Below are 13,578 nucleotides of genomic sequence, written 5' to 3'. Positions count from 1 at the left end.
CCCGCTGTAACCTGCCACATCCTTCCTCACTGTCTACAACTCCTCCGACTTTTGTATCATCCGCAAACTTGCTCACCCAACCTTCTAACCCTTCCTCCAGGTCATTTATAAAAATGACAAACAGCAATGGTCCCAAAACAGATCCTTGCGGAACACCGCTAGTGACGGCACTCCAAGATGAACCTTTGCCATCAACTACTACCCTCTGTCTTCTTCCAGAGAGCCAATTCCTAATCCAAACCTCCAACTCACCCTCTATGCCATATCTCTGTATTTTCTGCAGTAGCCTACCATGGGGGACCTTATCAAACGCCTTACTAAAATCCATATATACCACATCTACCGCTTTCCCCTCATCTACCTCCTTAGTCACCTTCTCAAAGAATTCAATAAGGTTTGTGAGGCACGACCTGCCCTTCACAAAACCATGCTGACTATCCTTGATCACATCATTCTTATCCAGATGTGCACAAATCCTATCCCTTACAATTCTCTCTAAGACTTTGCCCACAACAGAAGTGAGACTCACTGGCCTATAGTTACTAGGATTATCCCTACTCCCCTTCTTGAACAAGGGAACCACGTTTGCTAGCCTCCAGTCCTCTGGCACTACTCCTGTCGACAAAGAGGACACAAAAATCAAGGCCAATGGCTCTGCAATCTCCTCCCTTGCTTCCCAGAGAATCCTAGGATAAATGCCATCAGGCCCAGGGGACTTATCTATTTTCACCCTTGCCAGAATTTCCAACACCTCTTCTCTACATATCTCAAAGCCATCCATTCTACTTATTCGTGCCTCAGTATTCATATCGACAACAATGTCCTGTTCCTGAGTGAATACTGACGAAAAGTATTCATTCAGCGCCTCCCCAATCTCTTCAGCCTCCACACGCAACTTCCCATTACTATCCTTGATTGGACCTATTCCTTCCCTAGTCATTCTTTTATTCCTAACATACCTATAGAAAGCCTTAGGGTTTTCCCTAATCCTACCAACTAAGGACCGTTCATGTCCCCTCCTTGCTGCTCTTAGCTCTCTCTTCAGGTCCTTCCGGGCTACCTTATAACTCTCAATTGCCCCTATTGAACCTTCACGCCTCATCTTTACAAAGGCCGCCCTCTTCCATTTAACAAGGGATTCCAACTCCTTATTAAACCACGGCTCCCTCACACGACCCTTTCCTCCCTGCCTGATAGGTACGTACTTATCAAGGACACTCAATAGTTGCTCCTTGAACAAGTTCCACATATCAATTACGCTCTTGCCTTGGAATCTACTTTTCCAATCCACACATCCTAAGTCATGCCTCAACGCGTCATAATTTCCCTGCCCCCAGCTATAACTCTTGCCCTGTAGTACACACTTATCCCTCTCCATCACTAGAGTAAAAATCACCGAATTGTGGTCACTGTCCCCAAAGTGCTCACCCACCTCTAGTTCTAATACCTGGCCTGGTTCGTTACCCAGAACCAAATCCAGTATGGCCTCACCTCTTGTTGGCTTATCTACATATTGTGTCAGGAAACTCTCCTGCACACATTGCACAAACACTGACCCATCTAACGAACTTGAGCTATAGCTTTCCCAATCAATATCAGGAAAGTTAAAGTCTCCCATAACAATCACCCTATTACTGTCACTCTTCTCCTGAATCATCTTCGCAATCCTTTCTTCAACGATTCTAGGACTATTAGGAGGCCTGTAAAAGACTCCTAACAGGGTGACCTCACCTCTCCTATTCCTAACCTCAACCCAAACTACCTCAGATGGCAAATCTTCGTCCATCTTCCTTTCAACCGCTGTAATACTATCTTTGACAAGCAAAGCCACACCCCCCCCTCTTTTGCCCCCACCTCTAACCCTACTAAAACATTTTAACCCTGGAACCTGCAACAGCCAATCCTGTCCCTGATCTAGCCACGTCTCCGTAATAGCCACAACATCGAAGTCCCAGGTACCAACCCACGCTGCGAGTTCACCTACCTTATTTCGTATACTTCTGGCATTAAAGTATACACACTTCAAGCCACTCTTCTGTTTACAGGCACCCTCCTTTAAGATTGATGCCATATTCCTAACCTCCCTACACTCCAGGTCCTGCACCTATGTAATGGAAGGGGACAAATGGAAGCAGACCCTTTGGTCCAACCAGTCCAATCTCAAACTAAACTGTTCCCACCTGCTCATACCAGGCCCCGTTCCCTTCAAACCTTTCTTATTCAAATGTCTTTTAAACATGGTTATGGTACCTGCATCCACCATTTCCTCTGGAAATTCAGTCCACACACAAACCACTCTCTATATAAAAAAAGTTCCCCCTCGGGACCTTCTTGAATCTTTCTCCTCTCACCTTAAAAATATGCCCCTTAAAAATAGTCTTCAAATCCTCCACCCTAGGGGAAAGAGACCTGCCATTCACCTTATTTATATCCCTCATGATTTTATTAACAGCTATAGGTCACATCTCAACCTCCTATGCTCTAATGAAAGAAGTTCCAGCCTCTCCTTGTAGCTCAAACCATCCATTCCCAGCAATCATCCCGGTAAATCTTTTCTGAACTCTCTCCAGTTTAATAATAACCTGTCGATATCATTTCACTGATGCATTCTCCATGGCAGTGATATGCCAATCAGAGTGTACTTGCCAACCAATTGGCACTTTCCTCTTGTACAGTATCAATGTTCTTTTTCCTTTACATTGGTAGTTCCTGTGAATTGTCCAAATGAATGTAACACAGAAGGTTTTGACAAATTGTTTTTTAGTGTTGCTCAATTACAGAACAATCACGGTTATCCAAATGAGACGGGTGGGAGTATTTTGTTTGGATAACTGAGAGTTCAGATATGAGATTGTTTGGATAATGGATAGCATTTTTACTGGACCTTGAGATCTCGTTCAGATATTCCGAAATTTGGATAATTGATGTTCAGATAATCGAGGATGTTCTGTGTACAGAACTTGACATTAATTCTAGTATGTAATGATCTTCTCGCTATAAGAATTGGTCACTCAATTTCTGAGGTGTAATAAAATGAAAATTTCAAAAAACGTGGTCAGTTTTATTTTAAAATTTTAATAGTCATTGTATTAATTAACATCACAATATGCTAGATCTCTTTCATACACTTTCAAGATGTATATGTATCAAAGTAGTAAATTCAGCATTATTTTCTGAATTGTTTGCTGAGATGGAGATCTGAAAAATTGTTGCTGGAAAAGCGCAGCAGGTCAGGCAGCATCCAAGGAACAGGAGAGTCGACGTTTTGGGCATGAGCCTTTCAGCAATCGTGAAGAAGGGCTCATGCCCGAAACGTTGATTCTCCTGCTCCTTTGATGCTGCCTGACCTGCTGCGCTTTTCCAGCAACACATTTTTCAGCTCTGATCTCCAGCATCTGCAGTCCTCACTTTCTCCGCTGAGATGTAGGTGTAGAGTGAGAGCTTGCACTTGGTTACACAAAACAGATGTTGAAATAATTACTTTCTTAACATGAGTCACTTGATCCACAGAAGGTGCTGCACTCTCCACTTCCTGTTAGTCTCACATGAAGTTGATGTCAGATTGTTTTAAGATAAAGAGCTAGGATTTGACTGGAGGTGCAAAGTATTTATTTTCACATCCTGAGAGATCAGATCGTCAGGTCACAGCAGGAAACAGGGTGGTGTTGGGTCGTTTCTCAGACTGGAGGCTTGTGACCAGCAGTGTTCCACAGGGATTGGTGCAGGGCCCACTCTCTGTCATTTACATAAATGATTTGGATGAGAATACAGGGCGGCCCCTGTATCCACAGAGTTGTTTTCTGAGGTTTCAGTTAGCTGCAGTTTGCTGCAGCCCAAACATATTATAGGGAACCTTCCAGAACCAAGGACCAGGAGGCTGCTGGGAAGGTAAATTTCCCATTTAAATGAATGGGGTTGTTCCTATCCGTAGTTTTTGGGTTCCGCAGTCGGTCTTGGAGCATATCCCCCACGGGTACGGGAGGCATAGTTAGTAAGTTGGTGGATGATACCAAAACACGTGGCATAGTAGACAGTGAAGAAGGTTTTCTAAGATAGCAAAGGGATCCTGACCAAATGGGTCAATGGGCTGAAAAATGGCAGATGGAGTTCAATCTGGATAAAAGCGAGGTATTGTATTTGATAAAACAGACAATAGAAGAGCTTATACAGTTAATGGTAGGGTCTTGGGTAGTGTTGTAGAACAGAGGGACTGAGGGATTCAGGAACATAATTCTTTGAAGTTTGTGTCACATATAGACAGGGTGTTAAAAAGGTATTTGATATGCTTTCCTTCATTGCTCAGTCCTTTGGAGTGTAGGAGTTGGTGACATCATGTTCAGGTTGTACATGACATTGGTGAAGTGTCTTCTAGAATACAGTGTCTAGTTCTGGTTGCCTAGTTCTAGGAAGAATATTATTAAGCTGGAGAGGGTTCAGAAGAGATTTACCAGGATGTTGGTGCACATGAAAGGCTTGAGTTATAAAGAAAGGCTGAGACATTTTTCACTGGAGTGTAAGAGATTGAGAGGTGACCTTATAGGAGTTTATAAAATAATGAGGGATATAGATAGAGTTGGTGTCTTTTCCATGGATGGAAGAGTTCAAGACTGGGGGGGGGGGGGGGGGCACATTTAAAGTGAGAGGAGAGAGATTTTAAAAAAGACAATAGGCAAATTTTTTACAGAGGGTGGTTCATGTATGGAATGAACTTCCTGAGGAAGTGGTGGATGTGGGCCCAATTGCAACATTTAAAAGACATTTGGATAAGTACATGAATAGGAAAGGTTTGGAGGGATATGGACCAGGAGCAGCCAGGAGGGATTAGTTTAGTTTGGGACTACGTTCGGCATGGACTGGCTGGACACAGGGTCTGTTTCTGTGACATATGACTCAGAGAAAAAGAGCAAGGAGGGTATAGGAAATTTATATAAATCAGCATCCAACCTTAATTGGATATTGTGTCTGGTTCACACTTTCAGAATGATGCATAACAGACAATGCATAAAATATTCAAAATAATTATTCCAGGTTAAATTGCAGAGATAAATTGGGAAATTCAGAAGAGTTTGCTCTTGAAAGGGAAATTGAGAGGAAGGTTCGAGGAGGGGTTCAAGATTGTGAAGAGTCTGAACAGAGGGGACATGGAGAAACTGTCTGCAGCAATGAAATGCTCAGGAACCAAAGGGAACAGATTGAAGGTCATTGACAAAAAATGTAATGACAACATGAGGAAAAACTTTCATGCAGGGACTGTTGAACAGCGTCTTCTCCCTATTCACTTGCACATTCTTCTTCCTTCAATAATAATCCAATTCACTTTTAAAAGCCTTGAATGAACCTGCCTCCACAATTGAATAAGGAGAAGGTGAGATAATGCCACTAGATGTATTGCTGATTGAGAAAGCCAAGGTCAGTCACAGCTGATCTAGTTGTCACCTTCTTTGCAGTCACCAATCTGTAATTCTGATTGGATTATATCGTAAAGGAAAGGGAGCATTTGAGCAAGACTATTCAGAGTGCAGTCTCAACAGTATGGCTAGCAATTTGAGGGGAAGTAATTAGGAGATGCACAAAAAGATAGAGTTGGAGGAACACTGTGAGTTAGAGGGCTATAGGGCTGAAGGAGATTATGGCGATAGGGAAGTGGCGTTGGAGCCAATACACATGAATAGAGGCAGTGGGGAGTGGGTGAACAGGACTTAGTGTGATTTCAGATATAAGCAGTTGTGTTTTATAGGCTCAGGTTTAAGCAGGATTCAGGAGGACAAGAGAACATGCAAGTTTAATCCTGAAACACACAGTCCATTCAAGCCAATGCAATTAGTATAATGGTGCTTCAGAAACTGGAGTCCTGTTTGTCTATATGATTCTTTTGCACCGTTCCTAATGGATTGAATCGGATTAGCTACAGATGATAACTGCATGTAGGAGTAGGAATGTCGTCCCATTCTGCAGTATTATAGGTACTTTCTTTATAAATGGATTCTATTTAACAGTTAATAGTTTGAAAATACCGTTTGCATGATATAAATATTTACAATGGTTTAACAGAGAGCCAATACTTAATATTATCTACATCATATGTATGACATACTGATGACACAATGACTAAATAAATCTATAGGGTAAATTTTAATCTTTTAATTCATTTAAAGAGATTTTGTGGAATTATGTTGCTGGGTGAAGCAGGAGAAGATGGTTTTGTTCACACAGGCAATTCCAAGTCAGTAGCTATTAAACATTGAAATCAATAAAAATTGGAGACAAAGGTAATAGAAACTGGAAAGATTTAGAACTTGCTGCTAACTCACTATCACCAGTTTCATATCCCTCAAAATCATTTCTTTGATCTAATCTTTTTAAGCCTCAGATCTGAAGGCTCAACTTTTACTGCTGGAGCTGTTCACTTTACACAGAAGCGGGCGATCACTGATCATATCGGATATCCCAGTGGCTTTTCTGGCAAAAAGTTATACAGTGGGGCAAATGGTGGGGGGTTGTTATCCATCTTCGTGTGGCTGTGATTATAACAAGGTAAAGATGTAGCTGCTGGCATTGACATGTAATGAACAGAGGGTCTCTGAGGGGAGAGAGAGGACAACAGTATTAATCCATATTTGTGTTTTTTTAAAGTGCTATTATCCAAAATTCTATAAATGTTAATTGCAATGATTATAAACTCATCTTCTAACCAAAGTTACACTTTGATTACAGAAATGTATCTTCATCAGTGAGCTTTTATCACAGTCGTTATGAGCTAGAGACAGAGGAATGTTTGAAAATGATTCAGTAAATTTGTCTTACGAAGGTACAAAGCCCAGTTCCTCACAAGGAGGCTACAGTATGAACATTTGGATTCCTGACCCATTTACACTGAAACAGTAAAATCTCCAGCTGAGATTACAAGTTCAGAGACAGGATGATCCTCATGGACCAGTTAAGTTTGTAAGTTTTTAGCTCAAACATAGAGAAGTGAGATGAGAGGGACAATCCTGGAATTTTTAAAAATACAGGATGAGGGTATTGCTGTCATCAGACAGATAAGAGTCAACCACATTGCTGTGGGTCTGGAGTCATATGCAGGCCAGGATGATTCTTCTGTAAAGGACATTAGTGAACCAGATGCACTTTTCTGACAATCAACAATGGTTTCTTGGTTATCATTAGACCCCTAATTCCACATTTTGACTGAATTCAAATTCCACCATCAGGATTCAAACCCAGGTTCCCAGAACATTCCCTGGGTTTCTGGATGAACAGTCTGGCGATAATACCACTAGGCCATTGCTTCCCCTGTATCAAGGTACCATTTGACTGGGACCTAATGGAGGTGTCTCAGATTATGAGGGCCATGCACAAGGGGGATACAGCACAGCTGGGCCCAGTGGTTGAAGGGTCAATAACAAGGGGGGATAATTTTACGTGGTAAGGAAGGAAACTGAGGAAAAGCTTTTTTTATTGAGAGGGTGGTGTGGGTTTGGAATGTACTGCCTGGGAGGGGAGTTGAGGAGGGAAACCTTATATTCTTTAAAAAGTATTTGGACAATCACTTGAAGGGTGATAACATTCAAGGTGATTTAAATTGATGTCAGTACTTGAATGGAAAAAGAAAATATTTTTTCTTCACTGACTATTCCCAGATGTAGTGAAGTATTACTGAATTCAACTAATCCATCATGAAGGGGAGACTTCAAGAGAAATAGGTCAAATGGTAAATTGTTTCCAACTTGCAGCAGATCTCAGGTGGAGACACTTAGGAATAATACGCAAACTTTTAAACATCCAAATCAGAAAGGCAACATACCTGCTGCACTGTATCGACACCTTGTTCTTGAAGAAGGAGAGGTGCTGAGGGAGATGTGTGGGGCTGGCTCTGTGTCTCCTCTTTAGCATTACACCTGGAATTGTGAAAGTTGAAGAGCTGGACACTAACATCAGGTGCAATGAGAGACTCCTCGAAAAAGCACAAGCAGAAGGTTTCAAAGCAAACAGTATCTTTATTGGTGAGGTAAGCACCACAGCAGTTAATGTGCTGCCTTAAAACATATTCTTCCTATATTGCAAAGAGGTTGATAGTACAATGTTGCAATTAATTTTTAAAAATGCAATCAACTTCAAGAAAATGAATATGAAATGGAAAAAAATTTGGCACTCACAATGTAATATTAGTTATATCTGCTAAATATTACAATAAGTACCACCATCCCATTGAAAATGATACACCACTCATCTACCTTTTTTGCTCCATAATGTACATCCATTTTTATATCCCTTTAAATTATTGTGATTAAGCTTTATTGTCTGTTAATACTGCTGTTTTCAGTGGGGTTTTTTTCCACTGTACTTCCAATGCTTTAAAATGTAACTTATTTACTGAAACTTTAGCTTTGAACATTGTCCAGCATGGAATGTGACTAGTTTATTGGATAATTTAATAACCTTGTTCTTGTTTGGCTCCTAAAATAAACCATTCTGTTTACAAACCTCCTAAACTGGGATTAATTCCTGCCATCAACACTAACGGTTTCTAGTCTTCACCAGCTGATTTACCCAATCAGTGCCACTTGTTAAATCTTCAGGGAATAACGGAAAAAATTTCAATGACAAATGCAACATAGTGCTGTCTGGCAAGGCACTGATGTCGATATTGCCCAGAAGAGTAGAAAAGTCACAAAGTATAAGAAAGGTGACATGATGTGAACTGGAGGACAATTATTAACCAGGGGTACTTTTTAATATCATTTCACAGGATCTGGGTTCTGCTGACTAGGCCAGCATTTATGTCCCATCATTAATGTCCCTGGAGAAGTCAGGGACATTATGTAGTAGACACATGTAGTAGACACACTGTTTCGGTGTTCAAGGATTGTGACCCAGTAATACTGAAGGAACGGTAATATATTTCCAAGTCAGGATGGTAAGTGGCTTGGCGGGGGAAGTCTTGAAGGTTTTGGTGTTCCCATGTATCTTCTGCCCTTGAACTTCTCAATGGTAGTAGTTGTGAGTTTGGAAAGTGATCAAGAGGGTTACTTTGTCATGAATGGTTTTGAGCTTCTTGAGTGTTGATGTTTGATTATAGCTTTACTGTATTGCATGCTGTATTCACTGGTAAGCATGTGTATGTTCCTGTGTTGTATCTTTACCAGGTTTCTATCCTTTTGCTAGTCCTGGTGCTGCTCTGGGCATGTCCTCCTGCACTTTCATTGAATCTGGAGAGAAGCCCTGACAGAGTGAAGGATGCTGGGCTGTGAAGTTATAGACTGTGGGTAAATACAATGCTGTTGATGGCTCACAGTCCTCTGTGGGTGCCCAGTGTTGAGCAACTGCAGCTGTTTTGAATCCACCACAGTTGGCATGGCCAGAGTGTTATACAGCAGGCAGGAGGGGATAATTAAGCTATTTAAATAAGTAAAATATGTTACAAAACTGTAAGATCTTTCTCATAAGTACTTTATGTAATTGCACAGCTGTTAAGTACACACAATAAAAACACTGACTGCTAACTGAAAGAAAGAAGTATCTTTCCTCGTCTTACCGTGTTTTTAAAGTTCCCGAGAATAGCGGAGGTGGCAATTCCCAAAATGAAAGCAGATATGTTGAGTGTGGTTACCAGCCAAATCATGATGTATACAGATTGAATCTCCTGGCAACTCTTCACTCCAACAAACTCAAAGTAATTCTTCAAATAATCACCACTGCAAAACAGAAAGAATAGTTTTCTACCACACACAAGTTGATGGAGTGATTTCATACAGCAAGTTGTGAAGGAGCTTTTCTGATACAAATTTGATGGAACAGTTTGTCACTCTTTCACTGGGCTTCTTTAGCAAAATCTCACTGATCAAGGTCATTAAGGCAAGAGTCATCGGTCATAGGAAATAGTGTTTTTATAGAGTCATAGAGTTACGCAGCACAGAAACAGACCCTTCAGTCCAAACTGCTCAATGACAGCCAGTTGAGTAAACGTTAGATACAACAGAGACCAGGCACATTGTACACTTTCCACAAGGCCTTGGATAGAATGCAGGGAAAATTTACCAACAGGATAACAGGATTTAAAGGATTTTGGATCTTTGGCAAACTTGAGATTGTTCTCTTTCAAGTAGAGCCGATTAAGGGCAAATTTACAAACAGCTTTCAAGAAGAGATTATTTTATTCACTCATGAATATGGGCATCACTGGCTGGCCAGCATTTATTGCCTGTTCCTTCGAGTCGTGTTGGAGCTGCACCCATCCAGGTAGGTGGGGAGTATTCCATCACACTCCTGACCTGTGCCTTGTATATGGCGGACAGGCTTTGGGGAGTCAGTATTCCTAGCTTTTGACCGGCTGTTATAGCCACTCTATTTATGTGGTGAGTCCTGTTGAGTTTTTAATCAATGATAACACCCAGGATGTTGATAATGAGACATTCAGTGATGGTAAAACCATTAAACGTCAAGGGGCGATGGTTAGATTGTCTCTTCTTGGTGATGGCCATAGCCTGGCATTTGTGTGGTGTGCATGTTACTTGTCACTTGTCAGTCCAAGCCTGGATATTGTCCAGATCTTGTTTGAGACTAGATTAGATTCCCTACAGTGTGGAAATAGGCCCTTTGGCCCAACAAGTCCACACCAACCCTCTGAAGAGTAACCCACCCCAGTCCACACCCACCCTTTGACTAATGCACCTAACACTATGGGCAATTTATCATGGCCAATTCACCTAACCTGCACATCTTTGTGACTGTGGGAGGAAACTGGAGCCCCCAGAGGAAACCCACACAGACAAGAGGAGAATGTGCAAACTCCACACACACAGTCACCCAAGGCTGGAATCGAACCTGGGACCCTGGTGCTATGAGGCAGCAGTGCTAACTACTGAGCCACCGTGCTGCTCTTGCAATTAAACACAGATTGCTTCAGCATCTGAAGAGTCACGAATAGTGCTGAACACTGTGCAATAAACAGTGAGCATCCCTACTTCTGACCGTATGATAGAGGGAAGATATATTTTCATTTTTATTGTTCCTTGGGTGACATATAAAGCTAACTTTTTTTAGCAACTAATGTATCAACTGTAAGTAATTAATACTTTGCCTCAGTGATCTAAATATTAGATATAAAGATGTGTACAATAAACATACTGAGAACAAGAGCGCAGTGGCTCAGTGGTTAGCACTGCTGCCTCACAGCACCAGGGACCTGAGTTCGATTCTAGCCTTGGGTGACTGTCTGTGTGGAGTTTGTACACTCTCCCTGTGTCTGTGTGGGTTTCCTCCCACAATCCAGGAAGGTGGATGAGGTATGGGAAATGCAGGTTTATAGAATAGGAGAGGGGATAGGTTTGGGTGGGATGCTATTCAGAGGGTTGGTGTGGACTTAATGGCTTGCTTCCACACTGTAGGGATTCTATGATTATCAATTTAAATTGTGCAAAAGTATTTTTGCCTGAAATTGACTACTTCTGTCTTTAGGATCATTATGCATCTCTCTGGCTGAGTGCACGTGTCTCTTTCCCATTCCCAAGTGCATCTTCTCATTCTCCACCGAAATGAGCATAACCAATCTGTGCGGTACTGAGAGTTAAAATACTCACTTTGCACAATTGTACAATTCGCAGCAATAACAAGTGTTACTTCGCACTTTCAGGTTGCACGACTCTGTGAAACTCTGGCAAGGCACCTGCTCCCAACAGAAAAAACAGGCAGATGTGAAACAATTCCCATCCATGGGTCATAGAAAACCTGAAAATACATGTTCAAAAAAAACAAAATGAAGAAGGATCACTGAACCCGAAACATTAACTCTGCTTTCTCTCCACGGCTGCTGCCAGATCTGCTGAGCTTTTCCAGCAATTTCTCTTTCTGTTTCTGAAAATAATTGTTTTGATGATCATCATTATCTGATTCTGTTCAGTGTTCCAAAAAAACACATCACAACCAGCAGCTTCTGCATTGTATCTCTGAGCTGGAGTTACTCAACATCCTGTTGTGGTCACCGACTTGGCCAAGTCTCTCATGGTATTAGACGTGGCAATGTTTCTCACATTCAAGATATAACCGAAATAGGAGGGTCCTGTAGTACAGTGTTGTTGACCTTAGCTCTGGTCCAGAAGCTCCAGGTTCAAGTTGAACCTCAGGATTTTATGGCCATGGGAAGTGTATCATTATGTGGCCAAGTTGATTACCAATCTGTAAATCCTTCTGCTACACTTCCATCAAATGGGAAGAGGCAGGTTTCCTGCTCAGCCTCCATTCACAGGTTCTTGCCATGGGCAAGGGTCATTATTGTAAGGAACTAACCCCTTTCCCCACATACAATCAGCAAGGGGTATATATTTATTAAGATTACTTACATGCCCTTCAGCCCAACCAGTCCAAACCAACCCTCCGAAGAGCAACCCACCCAGACCCATTCCCCTACATCTAACACTAGGGGCAATTTAGCATAGCCAATTTACCTGACCTGCATATCTTTGGACAGTGGGAGGAAACCCACGCAGACACAAGGAGAATGTGCAAACTCTACACAGACAGTGGCCCGAGGTGGGAATTGAACCCGGGTCTCCGGCGCTGTGAGGCAGCAGTGCTAACCACTGAGCCACCGTGCTGCCCTTATATGGATATAGAAAAGTGAGAATGAATTTCTGAGATATGACAGGCTTCACACATACATGTTGTAGGCAAATAATTAAAGCAGTTCCAATCTGCTGTTGACATCATATGGTGCTATCGGTAATAACTCTTTGTGTTTATTCGCTATAACGCTACACCTTCGTCCAAATGTTGTGTAGGTTTTTATTGACCATTGGACTTTTACACACAGAAAGAGACCATTCAGCCCATCATGTCAGCACTGATTAACATTTTCTAGCTCTTGGTCCATAGACCTGGAGGCTATGGAAATGCAAGTGAATATCTAAAAACAGCTCAAATATAATGAGAGTTTCTGACTCAACCATCCTTCCCGGCAATGAGTCTCAGTTTCTCCTCAAATCTCCCCTTAGCTTTCTACTTCTTACCTTAAACCTCTGTCTCTGGCTATTGACCCTTGTATTAGTGGATAAAGTAGGAGAAAGTGAGGACTGCAGATGCTGGAGACAGGAGTCAAAGAGAGTGTTACTGGAAAAGCACAGCAGGTCAGGCAGCATCCTAGAAGCAGGAGAGTTGACATTTTGAGCATAAGCCCTTCATCAGGAATGTGGGAGTGGAACGGGGGTGCCCAAGGAGGCTAAAAGATAAATGGGAGGGAGGGGGAAGGTAGCTGGGAATACGACAGGTAGGTGAAGATGGGGAAGGTGATAGGTCAGAGCAGAGGATGAAGCAGGTAGATGGGAAATAAGATGAAGTTCAAGAGAGCGGTGCCAAGTTGGAGGGTTGGATCTGGCATGAGGTGGAGGAAGGGGAGATAGAGAAACTGGTGAACTCCACATTGATCCTGTGTGGTTAGAGGGTCCCAAGGCGGAAGATGAGGCGTTCTTCCTCCAGGCATCAGGTGGCTAGGATTTGTTGGTGGAGGAGACCCAGGATTTGCATGTCCTTGGCAGAGTGGGATGGGGTGTTAAAGTGTTCGGTCACAGGGCAGTGGGGTTGTTT

At 42.2% G+C, this 13,578-nt stretch overlaps 1 protein-coding gene across 3 annotated transcripts in view; it reads right to left on the bottom strand.

Annotated features, from left to right (window-relative positions):
- Positions 1 to 4,615: 4,615 nt before the first annotated feature.
- Positions 4,616 to 13,578, bottom strand: part of LOC140478673 (transmembrane protein 255B) — a 74,213-nt gene continuing 65,250 nt past the window's right edge. For 2 of the 3 annotated variants that reach the window (XM_072571918.1, XM_072571921.1), the window contains exons 6-9: positions 11,580 to 11,665; positions 9,536 to 9,695; positions 7,805 to 7,954; positions 4,616 to 6,580 (exon numbers count right to left, since the gene is read on the bottom strand). In XM_072571918.1, the coding sequence (XP_072428019.1) occupies positions 6,434 to 6,580; positions 7,805 to 7,954; positions 9,536 to 9,695; positions 11,580 to 11,665 (543 nt within the window). In that variant the 3' untranslated portion in view covers positions 4,616 to 6,433. The remainder of the gene's footprint in view (positions 6,581 to 7,804; positions 7,955 to 9,535; positions 9,696 to 11,579; positions 11,666 to 13,578) is intronic. The other variant, XM_072571919.1, reaches the window with a different exon arrangement.

This window comes from Chiloscyllium punctatum, chromosome 6, assembly GCF_047496795.1.
Source record: "Chiloscyllium punctatum isolate Juve2018m chromosome 6, sChiPun1.3, whole genome shotgun sequence".
Taxonomy (NCBI): domain Eukaryota; kingdom Metazoa; phylum Chordata; class Chondrichthyes; order Orectolobiformes; family Hemiscylliidae; genus Chiloscyllium; species Chiloscyllium punctatum.
The sequence above is the reverse complement of the archived record's forward strand: the minus strand, read 5'-3'. Positions and strand labels throughout refer to the sequence as shown.